Below are 16,773 nucleotides of genomic sequence, written 5' to 3' on the forward strand. Positions count from 1 at the left end.
ATGGTCGTGGCATCCTCAAGAACAGTGCTGTGGGAGCAGAGGGAAGGTATTGTGCCGATCCTTCTTTTGTTCAGTTCATAGACTATGTGCCATGTGGAGAAATGTGATGAAGTCTGTCTTGACTTGTATAATTAGGGTATGACTGAGTATAAATTTTGCTTTACAGTGTACTTTCTGACCTCTGATTTTTGCTCTTGACTGGGCATCTTTGCTTCCATCAGGTGCTTTCATTACTGACTTTCAACTTTTCAGATGTGAAATTTTGATGATCCTTTGGTCTTTTCATGAGAGTTTGAGCTATATGATTTAATTTTAATGACTTGAATAAGCTGTCTTCTGCTTTGTAGGATTTTTACACTTGTTCTACAGTTTTTCTTCAAAAGTTCTTACTTAGCRTTGGCTTCAGTGCTCTCCTGGTGGGCTAGACCTCTCCAAGGTTTCATAAAAATCTTAATGATTTGTTTAATGGCTGTGGTGGGTTGACCCTGGCTGGATTCTGTGTGCCCATGAAAGCTACTCTATCACTCCCCTCCTCTGCTGAAGGAAATACAACAAAGTGCTTGAGGATTGAAATAAGAACAGGGAGAGATCACTCACCATTTACAGTCATGGCAAAAGAGACTTGGGTAAATTAAGTGCRTGGAGGAAGCTTCCAGCAGCATCTCACAAAATCCACTCTTGTAGTCCCATCACTACCAAAACCTTACCATGCAATGATTGCTTTGTTACGCAAATGTAAATGTGGTATGGTTTGTTTTTTGTTTTTTGGGTTTTTTTTTTAATACAAAATGTTAACATCATATGGGTTTCTCTTTTTTTGGTGAAAGTTAAGGACGTTGAGACTTATTYGATGTATTTTGTAAATGGATACTGTGGTAGGCAATTGTAGGGTAAATAATCTTTTTGCTCTTGGCAGGATTTGCTTTGCTTAACTGTAGCAATTTTAAATGGTTATAATTTCCTCAACATTAAACTGGCATAAGCTGTTAGTTTTGCCTGAAAGGCAATTTTGCTCACTACTGACTGCTTGCTGTTACTTCGTGCTGTTATTTAGCTGGAATTTTATGCCAGTTTAAAAGGTTCRTGAAATTGCAGTTTTCAAAGCGTGATTCCTGTATTTTTGGTTCTTTCTCCAGTGAATGGAGACATTTCCTGTGGTATCTTTCTTACCTATCTATTTTAGGATAGGATGACTCTGGGCTGTGCCCTTGCTCATCACTGCTGAGTGCAGACTAAGTGTTTAATTCTGCGGTAGCCATCAGTGGTTACCGTGAATATACCTACAATATCCTGTTGTAATGATGGATGACTTCTCTGTGTTGCTCTGTGTTGCATTAGACATCAACATTTTCACGATACAAAGTTGTTTTTCTTAATGAAAATCGATAGTGTTTGGCCATAATAATAATAATAATAATAATAATAATAATAATAATTGATAGTGAAGTATAGTAATAGTAATAATAATAGTAATAATAATAGTAATAATAATAGTAATAATAATAGTAATAATAATAGTAATAATGATGAAATGATGTGCCACTTGAAAGAGAGAGAATATCCTAGGCAAACTTGCTCTCTATGTATCTACTTAAATGATCTTTATAGTTAGGAACACATGTAAACCTTGTGGCATGGGAAGTTRGAATCATATTTTACTTCTGAGCTGTAAGCTTGTTTCTACTGCTGATTCAGCTTTAACTCTGTTGTACAGGCATGGAAGTAATGAAGCCTTTAATTGATGAAGAAGAATCAGATGGCATCTCAGATGAAGAGCATGAAAATACTTTCCTGCCAGTTAAGACACATTACCAGCTWGCTAATGAAGAGGGCATTACGTATGTATTAAGATTAAGTATCAGCTTGTTCAAATTTCATGCCTCTGACTTGTTTCTTATAAGCAGTTTACTCAACTGTGAAGGGGTTTTCTTGCACCTGCAGGACTGTTTTGTGGTTATATGTAAGGACTTTGCATAGTTCTCCCAAAAAGCAGCCCATTTTGAGTAGGTTCTCTGTTTTTTTGAAGCTAACAATGTGCTGACTATAAAATATTCCAAGGTTCCTATTTGTACAGCRTTTGGGCTACTCAAAGTCTAGGCACTGTTTAAAGAAGATTTTGAGAAGACTCTGGAGATAATCTGTTTTGAAATTTTAATTAGAAATGCTTGTAAAGGTTTTGGATTTTTTTTCTTTGTATAAAGCTTAGGGTGACAGACCTGTGATTTGCARTGATGATTGTTTCAAATGTTATTGATTCTCAAATAACATGGATAAAATTTGGTAATTTTGATTCTGAGGCAAAAGAATGATGAAATTTCTGAGAAATTAACATTTCACAAGCTGTAATAAAGAACTGAAAATCAGACTTGTGTGTTCTGTTTGGAGGTTCTCACATGTATAGAAACATTATTTGAATGTGCTGCACTTTCTTTGAAATAGCTGGACCACTGTAAATTGTAAGTTGAAACTTGGAATTTATCACTTTCTTTATAGACAGAGGGTGTGGTTTTCTTTTTGCCCTCTGCCCCATCTTAGTGTACTTCTAATGTTGACGTTTTATCCTCAGGTTTATACAAACGCTTACTCACCTCCTCAAGGGAAACATCGGAACTGGACTTCTTGGTCTTCCGCTTGCAATAAAGAATGCTGGCATTGTGGTAAGAATTCTTTTCTCATCCACTAGAAAAATGATCCACAAAGATTTACAGATATACATCCTGAAAAACTAAAATGTCAATATTTCTTAATTGTCTGCCATTTTAATGAAATTCTGTTTTTTCTTCTCTTTAGTTTGGTGGAATCACTACCGATGATTAAGGTTTTTATTGTTTTAAAGAAAATTGCTACTTCACCCTGAAGATTTCATTGCATGAGTTGCATTTTTGTTTAGCCAAAGTGTTTTCCTGGTCCAAACAAAAACTTTGTCAAAAAAAGAAATACTTTGATTTGCTCAGGCTGCTATGAGGTCTCATGGGAATTGTTACTATGGGTTTGTCTTATCTTTGTACAGACTTATCTAGAGACAGATTGTATGTTTTAGGATGAAATATCAGCTTGTTGAATCAATCGAGTGTTTCTGCAAAAACAGGGTATAGCTCAGGTTGTTTATAGGTGGTAGGGTAAATTTAATCAAATACAATTTTCACCTTACGACTAAATAATCCTGTAATTCCATAGTACAGGTTATTCAGTTTGAGAGTGAAAGTTACCAGTGTGTAAGGCAAAATCATTCTGTCAAAACTTCTGTCAAGCTTACTCTTTGAAACAAATGATTTAATTTGGTCATTATCTATAACTGGTAACTTTTACTGTCAGTGCTACTTTAAAGTGGTTCAAACCACTGAATTGTGCAGTCTATGCAGTCTTCTCTCTTGACAAACTTTTTTGGCAAATGAAGCAGAGGACTGAAGTTGTTTGTGCCCATTTTGTGCTTATGATTTGATTACCCTTTAACAGTCTTAAGTAGTGAATTGAAACTAAGGGATGCCATCAAACATCAGCAGCAACACCCCACTGAGAGAAGAAATCCAGCTGCACAAAATTTTTAGTTATTACTGTATTTGCYACAGTGTGAAATCTTTGCATATAATGATCTTTCCCCATCATATTTTCATGAAAAATTTTATATCTCCTGTGTTGTCCTTTTTTTTTTTTTCCATACCAGGTTGGACCAATCAGCCTTGTGTTCATAGGAGTTATATCTGTTCACTGTATGCACATCTTGGTACGTTGCAGCCACAGTCTATGTCAGAGGTAAATGTGGAACTACTCAGTTGCTGAGTTTGAGTATTATTATTTTTTTRATTCCTCTGCTCTGTATATGGTTTTTGCTCTGAAAATTATTTTGGTGCCRTAGCAGTTTCTTCTGTCAGTTTAAAATCTTCTACTTGTTAGAGGCAACACTCAAACTCATAGTGTGCACCTAGTAAAGGTAGCTACGCTTCATGCAACACATTGAAAAAACGTATTTGTTCTCTGCTCATGCACACAAAAAGAAGTTTAATTTGTTTAATTTGTGTTGCCCGCTACCATCTTCCCTGCTGGCAGATAATAATGTCTTTCTCATTGCAGTTTTAATTGCTTATTTTCAGTCCATTAGTCCTTCTTTATATTCCTAGAGCTTCTAAGTCTTCATAGCTTTGAAAAATGTATAATTTATAAATACTTAGTTTATAAGTACTTTATAGGAATAAAAGATAAACTAAGAAATACTGTTAATGTCTTTCATGATTACATGTGAGCTCTGTCTCTTTGAATTGTGGCARCTAGAGTCTTTGAAATTGTAGTACTAAAGGAATGTGTTAAAATGATGCTAGTGAGCAGATAAACACCAAATACTCCTCCAAGTGAGGTGTTCGATACTGGGGGGGGAAGCAGTTACTCAGATTTGACTGATAGAGTATTTTGATTTATAGTGGCATTCATGAAACATTTTTATCTTACTGTCAGGTGTTAAAGAGAMGCAGTGGGAGGGTCTCATGTTTCAAAGGGTAATGAACTTTTGAACTGAGTAGAACTGCAAAACTGTTCATGTCCCTGTAGCTGGAAAATCTGTTTTACCTGATAATTATGATATTGTAATGTGAATAGACCCTGTCATTTCTGAATTTTTCCTCTGTAGTTTTGAATGGTCTTTGMAGTTGATGAAATAAGATCATTGAATCCATCATCCATCCTTATTCAATATTCTCTTATGCAGAAAGAGTTGTTGAATCCTGTTTAAGCCTTTTAGATTTGAGATTAATTTCTTAAACTCATATAAGATCATGATCTTTGAGTAATTTATCAAAAATCCCTTGTTTTCTAAGAAACTCATTTAGTAYTGTGGTATTGTGGGGTAGCAACACTGTTTCGCATGCTTGTAGAGTGCTGAGTAGCCTTTCTCAGGTTAAAGAAGCCCAACCATACCTCTGAAATACAACAGCAGCAGAGTGTTGCCACGGGTGATGACTTCTTGTAATCATGGAAGACCAACAGCTTTTTCAAAGTAGGGTTCTAGGTTCTTATAGTTTCTGGTAACTTTGTTCTCTCTTCACTTTTTGATTGCAGGATGAAAAAGTCCTCACTGGGATATAGTGATACAGTTAGCTGTGCAATGGAAGTGGGGCCCCTGACTGCTCTTCAGAAACGAGCTGCTTGGGGCCGGTAAGCTTGAATTAGAATTCAATTGAGTAAATTCATTTTTAAAACTTAGTGGCTGCACTTGGAATGATTAAGAGATTTCCATTTTACTTAAAATGTTACCTTCCTTAAAAATGTTTTTATGCAGTRTTATTTGTTATTTCCTGCTACCAACTAATAGTTGTGAGATGGGAGGATTTCTGACTTATTAGGCATTTCAGTTTTCAGTTCTACAAGACCTCTGAAGAAATAGAGTTCTGTTTGGTAATATAGGAAGAGATGTGTTATAACCAGAAATGCATTCTGATTGTCTAATGTAATGAAGTAGTTCAAGTTTTCATTCTCTTTTTCCCAACATTTCTCTGCATTGTAGGTTGACACTGCAAATGTTAATTAATGTATGTATTCTGAGAGGCAACAAAGCAATTATTTGATTCCTGTTTAAATATAACATACAAATAATGGAGAAATATTTAGTATTTTTGCAATAATGATAGGAGGGTATAAACTGCTTGTTGTGTCTTAAATATTTTACCCCTCTTTTACCAAAAACACATTATTTTTTCTTTGCCATTTCTTGCTGTTTGTTGCTGTTTGTAGAGTTTATGGTATGACTGCACAGTAGTGAAATTGTGAATCCTGAAAGAGACATGTTGCTCAGCATTAATTTAGAGTGGTTTTTACCTCACTTGTGGAAGAATTTTTTATATTCCTGTTATTTTCAAGGATGCAGCATCTTGCTAGTGTTTTAAGATCTTTTGTGATGACTTCATAGTGATGGAGTAGAGCTCAATTAGAGGGAAAATTGGTTTGTTCTGATACATAATGAAAATTCTCTGTTGCACCAAAGAGTTACAAGCCTCAAATGGCAATTTGGGTCTCCAGAGACTCTGTGCTGCTGTAAATCCATTCTCTGGGGCAGATCTCTGCTCTGTGCTTGACTCTAACAGAGTTCCATTACAGTATGTCCTCAGGCCACCATTGTATATCACTTTTTTCAAAACAGTCTGAACCACAGTGTTCTTTCAGTGAACATCACCCTGTTTTGTCATGGGAGGAACATGCATTGCAGTGCTTGACTCTAGCATTTTGACTACTCTAAAAAGTAGCATATTAGGTAGCAATGAGTTAATGATTTGGATCTTAAGTATCWTGTATGTTTTCTCTTCCTCAGGTATATTGTGGACTTTTTCCTAGTGATAACACAGCTGGGATTTTGTGGTGTTTATGTTGTGTTCTTGGCTGAAAATGTGAAACAAGTGAGTAATGTTGCCATATGGAAGCAGTTACGGGTTTAGATTCATTTTTCCTTACTTTTATTTCCTATAAAGCTTTTGGTAAAAAGGGGCAATGGGCAAGGTGAACTAAATTTAGATCTTGTGAAATTGTGTATTTCCTTCTGACTTGTTTGTTGAGTTTAAAAATTCATTATGGAAATGATGGAAAGTAAGGCATAAACTGGTCTAGAAACCAGTTGTCCCAGATTTTTTTTTTTTTTTGCTAGGCTTTCTGCTGACTTCCTTTTTTTTTTCTGCCCAACCTCCTGGGCATATTTTCTCCTCCTCATGTAACTGGAATTTTTTTTTTGGTTCCTGTTTAGTCCCTTCTATTCACAGAATCCACTGTATCTAAATGAATCCTGATTTTTCTCCCAAAAAAATGCCTGACATTGAAATTTCCACAGCTTCCTCAGCAGACAGTTCCAATGCTTTCTTTATCTGTTAGACAGCTGCTTCTTTGTAGAAGCTTCAAATTTCTTATTGATATTGTAAGTTATTTATTTAATGTTCTAGCTATAAGTAATTTATTCTTTTCTATTTGTGGATACCTTTTATACTTTCGAATATTTTTATCCTGTCTCCCCTCTATCTTATAGAGGGGACACAGGATATAATCTTAAAATTGTTTTTGCTTTCCTGTGAATGCTTTGCATTTGGTCACATCTCTTTCTTTCAAGTTTAATCCCTGAAGTTGTCTAAGTCAACTGAATATTGCAGATGAATCACCACAACCACAAATGCCTTTACACATCGCAAGCAGCCCCAAAACTTTCARTAAAACCCACCTACMYCTTTTTTTCCCTACAATCATCCATCACTGACGAGAGCAAACAAAACCATSCCTTTCACTTTTATGACAGCCTCTCCTGCGTTCATTCACCTGCTTTGTCTCTTGCTCTCCAGTCCTTCCAAGCTCTTTCTTCTAGAGGGTTTCTGTTGATGGGGCTCCTGATGTGTGTTGGTCCTGCCTTTGGGCACACTTGGCAGTTGCAGTCAGCAGTTTGTGTGTCTGAGCAGGTGATCCACAGAGGGTCAGCCAGCACAGGGTGGATGCTCAAACACAGGCATGTTGGGCTTGTGGTGCTCTTTCCTCCWTGGGCTTTTTACGATTCCAGGACTCTACCAATAGGCTCTGCTGTGTTTTGTGCTCAGGAAGTTAGTCAGTTGGTATAAAGCTAATGTGGATGAATCTGGGCCTCTGTGTGGTGAGGCAACACCTCGAGTTCTGTGTCCAGTTCTGTGTCCCTCACTTCAAGAAAGACATTGAGATGCTGGAGTGAGTCCAGAGAAAGGCAGCAGAGCTGGAAAAGAGTCTAGAGAGTAGGTCATATAGGAGTGGCAGAGGGAGATGGGGTTGTTGTTAAACTTGGAGAAAAGAAAGCGCAGGAGTGACCTTATCACTCACTACAGCTGCCTGAAAGGAGGGTGTAGCCAGTGGGATTCAGTGTGTTCTCCCAGGCAGCCAGTGACAGGGTGAAAGGACAGAGCCTCAAGCTGTGCCAGGGAAGCTTCAGATTGAGCATAAAAAAGAGTTTTTTTCATGGGAAGAGTTGTCAAATGTTGGAGCAGACTACCCAGGGAGGTGGTGAAGTCACCATCCTTGGAAGTGTTCAAGAAAAACTGGATGTGGCATTCCGTGCCATGCTCTAGTTGACAAAGGGATGATTGGTCAAAGGTTGGGCTCATTGATTTTTGGGKTCTTTTCCAACCCAAACGTTTCTGTGACTCTCTGATTCTGTGTATTCTCCTGCTTCCACTCTAGTGAAGTGTGGAAGAATGTGTGGTGGGTTGATGAGCATTTATCATCCATGTGGATTCTTATTCTACCCCTAAGGTAGACAACAGATGTCTTGGCATAGTTTACCTTAATTCAGTTAGGAAGAAGAGTACCCCTTGGGCAATTAGTACACAGAAGATACTTCRGGATGTTTTCATCCCATTGTAGATGAGTATTTATATTATGTTTAAAAAGTGTTCCAAATTCTATGGATGAAGATCCTGTTAAGATGAGGCAAATTTGTGTATTTGGAAGTCAAGTGCTCTGTAATTTGTATCTTACGAGCGGGAAAAAAAATCCCAGCCTTTAAAACACCAGTCCTACTGTCAGAAAATGTCTCAATACCTAAAAATCCTATCTGATGTCCTTTTGCTGACCCTCTGAAATGAGATTTTTAATGCATCCTTTGTAACATAAGTTTGAATTAAAGCCTTTCTGATCAGTTGGTTGTGAATGTACTGTAGCCTTAACCAAAAGATGAGACTGAATACTTGCTGACCTTGGCTTTTATAGATTTTGAAAAAAAAATCACCTCTGAAACCTTTTCTCAGGAGACTTGTTGCTCTCTTGTATAAGAATTGGAAGTTCTTACAGGCGAGCAACCACTGCAAAAGCAGTAGCTGCAGAGACCTATAACATGGACCCTATGGATGGACTAAATTCATTAGCAATTAAGAAGTTTAACTTCCAAATGTACTTGATTTAATTGCCCTGTGGTTGCTCTTCGGGGAGGGAGAAGTCTTGCTTCTTCCTGGCAGTTTTTATTTCAGAAATCTGTCCTGTAGAGGGCACCAAAGAACAAAAATTGGTACAGCCTTAAATCTAATGAGTTAGTGTATTGAAAGGATGGGGAAGGTGAGCAGCTAGTGCGGGGGCAGGAAGGGGAGGGCTAAGATAAAGGAAAAACATAGTAAAAGTGTTACTAATGGCACACCTCGACCAATACATCTGCATTATAATCTATATTTTGCTGATCATGTTTGCTTGTTGGTATGTTCGAATTAAGTCTGCTAAAAGTGGTGGAAACTTCCATTGAGATATTTTCTGCATTGCTTTAGTGTTTTCCAGAGACTGTGCTACAAGATCTTATTTTCAGTTATATTGAATATCAAGTCCAGCTTTTCCTAAGGAGTATTTTCCAGGACCGCAAAGATTCTTAGATTGGTGACAGAAGTTCTGGTTAATTCTGTCAGGATGTAATAAGAAGCTTGTAGGTGAAAGTGTCAGGAATTGAAAAAGAACAGTAAAGCTGGAAAAAATAAGTGTTGAGGGCTGACTGCAGCAAGGCTAGAGCAGGAACACAYAGGGATAGGAAAAAGAACCTGCTCAGAAGAGCATGGTCCCATTTGATGCCATAGTTACTTTGCATTTCCTGCTTGTACAGSAGAAGACCCTACGTCAAGACTCTTGGCATTTCACAGAGCCATAGAATTGTTAAGGTTGGTTTCGTAAAGATTATGAAGACCAACTGTTAATCCAGCGCTGCCACATTCACCACTAAACCATGTTCCCAAGTGCCACATCCACRYRTTTCTAGAACACTTAAAAGGGTGGTGATTCCARCACTTTCCTGAGCAACTTGTTCCAGTGCTTGGCRGCCCTTTCAKTGAAAGAAAATGTGTCATTTTTCTCATGAAYGTTTWCTCAGTTATCTGGAAAAGTRTCCTCTTTCATTSTTTGCTGATAAAGCAAGAAATTCAAGAAATGAAAACATGTTCTTGCTTTTTGCGAGCAATTCTTTTAAATCTTTAGCATCCTGAAGATGATCCATCAGTAACATACTATGTAGTGGAATTTTTATATTTTTCCCCTTTTTTTAGGAAACTCACAAAACTTAGGAAATTGTGATTGGTCATGRAACTGGATGTGCTAAAAATGTTGCAGAGTTGAGTACTAAGTAGTAATGAAATGCCAGAATTAAATGAACTGTGAAACATTTACGTGGTCTGTTCATGCCAAATTACAGGTTTATAATACAGTCTTTATCTCTCTGGTAACACAGTGATTTTGTGCCAGATCTGGCCTTGTCTGGCTGTTGCTCTGAGCTGAGTAAGGAATAAATTAGGTGGAAGCAGTGAGTTCAAAGGCTCCTGTTTTGAGCCCCCTAGATGTTGAAAAGTCCRTAAGACTGCATGACAGAAAGTGTGTGTTTTAGGATACAGGCAAGGAAACAGTGGTCTCASTTGAAGAGACTAAGGAAATGGAATTATTTCTTCTGAGATACTTCCTGTAAGAAGGAAGTGTGTTCATTGGTTGAACTGATTTTTTTTTGCAGCCACTAATTGTGCATTAGTTTTCTGAGTGGAGAAGGAAGTTGATAACTAGATTTGCAGAAATGTTTGATCTTCCTGAATTCAGCTGAAGCTGGTGGATGCTCTGCTTGCGTTGTGTTAGTGAGTGAAAAAAWCTGTTTCAGACATCATACCAGCATGGTAAGTTAATGCTTGAATAACTGAAGTAACTCCTGATGAAGTCTTGTGTCTGGGGACATCACTGTGCTTAGTGACTTCAATGGCTATGTGCTTCCTTTCTAAAACCATACTGGTATTTCCACGTGTGGTTTAGGGAAATGTTTGACACTTCAGTTCRTGTTGCTTTGTTCAGGACAAAGGCAGTTATGTAGAGTGTTGGCTGTACTTGGCTCAGCATGACTGCYGTGTGCAGTAAYGCACTAGCAGAGAGCAGCAGGAGAYTGRAAGTGATTATTGTCCAGAATAGGWATCTGAGGTAATACTAATTCTCATATTTAGGAGACTAGGTTAGGTAGAAAGTGAGTCGTAGTTCATTCTAACATAATCAGCAGTAAATTTACACGGCGCTGAACAGCATATGAAAAAGTTTAAAATACATTCTTTTTGCTGTTTTGTATTTTGGTACTTTTGGAATAGTTTTAAGTATTGTCTGATTAATTTTTAGAAACAAATTCTAGGAAAACTCTTTTAAAGTCATGGTGATTTAGCCCTCACCTGAACAACTCAGTATATCTCATCTTCATTAGTATTTTCCTCTGCTACTCTCTAAACCACAGCCAGTTGCTCCATTTTAAGAGGGAGAGTAGTGATCCTTACTTTCTATAACTTTTGCATTTTAACTTTCTGACTGAGCTTTCTTCTGCCTGTCAGTAACTCGTGCCTGTTTGTTCAGTTCTCCCACAAGATTAGGTCTTGCAGGATCTTATCTGGTCTGCCTCTTCTGAGTAATGTACAGGATCCCTGTTTTTTCATGTCTCAAAATCCACCTTTATGGGATATTTCCTGTGGTCTTGCCTAAGCCCTTAAGTGGTACTGCTCTGACTGATGTTGCTAAAGCTGCTCTCTTGATGCTAAGTTGATTTAAAGGTATATATGTCCACAAAAGGGAATAAACGGTGTCCTCCTGTGCATTTTTATCAGTTTAACTGTGCCATAGCAGGAGTCTGAATTTGTTCATGATGAGAAAGCACTAGATGCCACTTTGAATTTAGCAAGTTTTTCCGTGCTGTCTCTGACAATATCCTTGTATCCAAGTAAGGTTGTAATGGGATGGATGGATGGATGGATGGATGGATGGATGGATGGATGGATGGATGGATGGATGGATGGATGGATGGATGGAYGGAYGGAYGGATGGAYGGAAAACTAGCTGGGGGRRAAAAAAAAGCTGTTTGTATGGTCAGGTTCAGACAGTAGGGGTCATGATCAGGAGTCCTGCAGTGTGCCCTGACAGCAAAGGAAAGTGACAGCGTCTTGGGTTGTATGAACAGGACAACTGCTGGTAGATGGAGGGAAGTGATTGTCATCCTTTGCTTCCCGTTTGTTAGACCATATCTAGAATACTCTGTTGAATTTTGATATCCTCAATACTGGAATGTCATTGAAAGACTGAAGTGAGTTTAGGGAAGCCTGCTGAAATTATTTGGGCTGAAGCACTTGTCTTGTGAGGGSTGGGGAAACTGGGCTTGTTCAGCTTGGAGAAGAATTGGCTTTTGGAGGACTTAAGAGCAGCCCCCCAGGACTGTAAAAAGTTTGTCTAGAAAATGTGGCCAAGTTCTGTACTGMAGTCAAATGGGAGGACAAGAGAAAATGATCAAAAAATAGCACAGGGATTTCTGACTTGAGGAAAAGRAAAATTTTGATACAGTCAGGGAGCCAGTTGTCCAGAGAGGTTGTACAGTCTCCATCATTAGAAGTTTTCAGGACCCAGCTAGAGAATGAGGAGGGAAACAATCTGGTAGCTGACACAACTGTGAGCAAGCTGTTGGACTGTAGACCTCTTGAGGTCCTGTCTGACTTAAGTTATTGTATGATTCAGTGACTCCAGGCACCTCTGGTTTTGGATGAGGTAATGAAGAAGTCTGTTAAGAATACAGTGTCCTTTGCAGTTGGTAGATGACTTGACTCAAGTGAGAGAAGGTGTAGAAGAGAGGAAACCGCAGTAGGAAGACTATGTATTTTGGGGAACTGACTTATTTTCTCTGAGAGTGGCAGCTTTTGGGTTAAAAACATACAAGAAGTAGGTGCCTTTCATAGCTCAGACTAAAGACAGCTGTGATTGCAGATCTGGTTAATGCAGAATAGTAATCTGTGCAGAACAGGTTCAAAATTTTATCATTTGTGTATTTTTTCTCTCCTCCCAGCTAGAATGTCTTTGATGCCCTGACTTCTTTCTTTAAACTGTGTTTCAAGGAACAGGACCTGCTACAGGCTCCTGCAAGTCATGAAGTTTTTGAGAATGTTTGGCCTCTATTTCCTTCTTGGGTGAATTCTGGAGCAGGTAACACTGTGGGTGGAAGGGTTACCATGCTTACAGTATTGTAAAGCAGACTATAGGGCTTTTTTATTGCAGCTGGGAAGGTAGGGCCAGGGAGGCACAGTCTGAGAAYTGTAGTCAGCTGTGTTTTGCTGATAGTGCATTCATATTCATTCYCATGATGAAGTTGTGGAGTTTGTGTGTAGCTGTAGTATGCACWTTCTCTGTGCTTTCCTCAGTATTCTTGTGCAAGTCGAAGGCAGATAATTAYAAAGCCTATGTTGTATATCCATACTTATGTAACACAACATGGAGATGTGATGTCATCACACCCATCATCAGGATGTACTGATCACAGTAGACCAAAATTTGTATAGAGTTTTAAAGAGTATTGTACATTGCCTTTTCCAACTCTGTTAGCCAGTAAATGCCAGTTAAATGTCTSGTTTGGAATATGGTGGTGCTGATATGAAAACAAAATATTTCTGATTTAAGGCACTTTCTTTTGGGGTTTGTGTATAGTAAGGGAATGCCTGTGTATTTAAGAGAAGGCTGAAGTGTTTGACTGKCTGAAATTATTTGAGTAGAAGCTGGTTTATATTTGTAGTGATATTGTAAAAATGTATTTTAGAACCTCAGCTGTATCTAGTCTGCTAGATTTTTGTTTGGCTTGGTGTTTTTAAGGAAAAAATGTTTTGGGTTCTTTTCTAATAGCTCATCAGGCTACAAATGTTTGTATAAATTGAAGATATGCTGGGCTAAATTTTTATAGTAGCAGAGAATTTATGTGCTCAAATCTCMTTGTGATTCTTAGAAAACTCTTTTACATGTCGTTGTGTTCAGAGCARCTCTGGCTACCTGCAAGTGCGTGCAGGCAAGTAAAAACACAAGACTAGTTAAAGTGAAAGGCGTAAAGTGCTTGTTCTGTATTTCTGTTTTAAGTATGGTGGGAAAGCAGGAAACTTCCACAGAAAGCTTTACTTCATGTGGCATTTAGGAAATAATTTGGTTAAGTGTTTGACTTACTGCTTGGCAAAGTCGAGTTATTGTAGCTGTGTGAATTCAATTCTGAGTATAATTAGATCTTCTTGGTAGCCTTCTAAAAGTGGTATCTTAATGAAGACTATCAGATGCTAAATGTCTTGCAGGTGACAGTTAAGATTCTTGTAAGGTAGAAACCATCAATGTTTCCTTAATGACCAGCGCTTGTTTTTATATAAAGTGAGATTTCTGGAAAGCATGTGGTTGCAGAATTGTATCATTTAGCTATCCCTTTTYCATAATGGAAAAACATGTACAGTGCTTTTTGTTATAGACAAAATAGTTTTAGAATAATTCTCTTCCTGAATTTGTGGATTGTTTGAAACAGTGGAAATAAAGTGAGTTGTTTCAGTTATATATAAGTTTAGTTATATATAAGTTATATATAAGTTTAGTTATATATAAGTTATATATAAGTTTGTGCTATAAGGAATTTTTTTCACTGTCTAGGTATTTTGTAGCCTTCAAGCCAAAGGCTTTATGCAGCCTGAGCAGATTAAGTGCAGTTGTCGACTGATTCGTAAGGTGGTGAATGCAATRGTAGGGAAAGGGAAAGGATGCACTCCTAGGGGAAACAGTGTGATGAGATTTAAAACAAATTGAACTGTTATCATTTTGCAGCAAGGAAAATTACCTCGAGCTCTGGATATTTTGATTGTGGTATGCACACAGCACAGATGGTGGTGTACATTTCCACAAAACAAATTTTTGGTAGTTGTAGCCACACTGACTTTTTCCCARAAGAGCAGTGAGAGTTGTGAACAGTCCCAAACTCAGATTTGCCCTGTAGGCAACTATTGTAATGTCATGTATAAAAACCCTAATGCACTTTCACATTATGTACTGCTGTTAACTTATAGGCATTCATTTATACCAGTGTRATAGATACAAGACTCTCAATTCTGTCAGAGCTCATGATTTTTAAAATTGAGTTAGTGTTCATTAATGAAAAAGTGAGGAGTGAAAAGACTTACTTTGAATTAAATGAAAGACAGGCATGTTCATATTCTAACATTATTTTGTATGTATGTTGCTGTGCTGTGCATGGTGAAGGCAAAAGGTTATTAGGCACTGAACTCGGGTGCAACAGCAGTTTGTCATCTAACCCCCTTACTTTCCCTAGGAAAATTCAAACTCTTTAAGATTTAGGCCCAGATCCATCTGGCTTGCTTCCAGTTTACCAAACTTTCCCTTTCTGAAAGTATCTAAAGTGCATGTGTGAATTTCCTCTTTAGTCAGTGGTGGGATAATGATCCTTTCAAGTCCTGACTTCATTTGGCTTAAAGATAAAACCCTTGCTAGAAGTCCCTTGTCTTCTCCTTTGCACTGACAGTACACATACAGGGATCTCAAAATTCCTGTCACACACCAGGTGAAGCAGGGGGACAAATTTCCCAATAGGAAAACAGCAATGTGACCATATACCCACTGCTAACACAGTTTAATATGTTGGTTTTGTTTGTTTGTTTGTTTGTTTGTTTTAATAAAGGTCCATGAAGGATTCTTGGAAAATAAGATTGTTCCCATGAACATAAGTGCCACTAGCAGTTCCTCTGAGAAGAGAAGTACTGATTTACGAATATACATGCTGTGCTTCCTGCCGTTCCTGGTCCTCCTGGTCTTCATTCGTGATCTTAAGAGCCTGTCCTTGCTTTCTTTGCTTGCCAATCTGTCCATGGCTATCAGCCTGGTGATTATTTACCAATATATTGTTAGAGTAAGTATAAAAAAGTTTACAATCTGTTTTTTTCAGTGTGTCAAGTTACGTTTGTGGCATGTGGCAGTTGGTTTCTGATAGATATATACTGGCTGACAAGGCAGCATTATCTTGTATTTAATTGAGGCATCTTAATTTAAAGTAATAAAAATACATATTTTAATGAGTGGGAAGTGGAGTATGGGGAGCAAGGCAATGAGAGATACTGGCTGGACAAGGAGGCCRGAGAAGTTATGAAAAAAATTTGGGTAAGATAGTAATTAATTATTCTGCAGGACTTTGGCTTATATTAAAGAGATTTTCTTTTGGTGTCCCTCATGGTTATGAAGAATATCTGTGCAGTATGWAAGCAGAAATAGAAAGTGAAATACAATGAGAAGTTTGCAGAAGATAAGTCTTGACATATGCGGTTTCCCTTCTGTTTTAATTGATGTGCTCTCATACACACCAATGTGCTACTTTAAATTTCTAGTGACAGTAGTAAGAACCTAGAATAAATCTGCAGGTTGCTGTGTGAGAAGATGGCTATAAATGTGTATAAAGGACTAAGTTTGGGAGGAAACCCAAGGATTGCAAATAGCAATGTATACACCACTGTCARCATGTACTGTGTTTTCTTTCCTGTTGCATAATGCATCAATCAGAATTGTAGGAAGAGTGAATGCACTGTTTTGCTTTGTTTTCTTCAGGATATAGCAGATCCTCGAAAACTGCCTCCTGTGGTTGGCTGGAAGAAATACCCACTGTTTTTTGGGACTGCAGTATTTGCTTTTGAAGGAATTGGTGTGGTAAGTCYTTTTTTTCTGACTCTTCAAAATCACTGGTTCTATGCTGAGGATACATGCAGTTTTACTCCTGTTTTGTTGGTTTTGTTGAAGCACTAATCTCCTGTGTTTGTATGAAAAGGATTAATTTGTCTGGTCAAATAAGGACAAAGGTGTGGACACAACATCCCCATCATTTGGAAGCTTAGCCCATCCCAAATTGCAAGAATGCCTTTAGTCCCAAATAGTTAACCACTTTTGTTCCACATGATCTATTTTAAAAAATAGCTGGAGTGGCTCCTGGGAATGGTAGGTCATAAACTGTTGGGAAATTACTATAAAGGC

At 37.8% G+C, this 16,773-nt stretch overlaps 1 protein-coding gene across 1 annotated transcript in view; it reads left to right on the forward strand.

Moving 5' to 3' along the window:
• SLC36A4 (solute carrier family 36 member 4) overlaps nt 1-16,773 on the forward strand; it is an 85,144-nt gene that overhangs the window by 6,054 nt on the left and 62,317 nt on the right. The window contains 7 exon segments of the mRNA XM_057375888.1: nt 1,715-1,838; nt 2,567-2,657; nt 3,665-3,753; nt 5,050-5,145; nt 6,296-6,380; nt 15,437-15,664; nt 16,354-16,452. Coding sequence (XP_057231871.1) covers nt 1,715-1,838; nt 2,567-2,657; nt 3,665-3,753; nt 5,050-5,145; nt 6,296-6,380; nt 15,437-15,664; nt 16,354-16,452 — 812 coding nt within the window.

Source organism: Malurus melanocephalus, unplaced genomic scaffold, assembly GCF_030028575.1.
Source record: "Malurus melanocephalus ecotype Western Australia unplaced genomic scaffold, MMel_1.1 scaffold_262, whole genome shotgun sequence".
NCBI lineage: Eukaryota > Metazoa > Chordata > Aves > Passeriformes > Maluridae > Malurus > Malurus melanocephalus.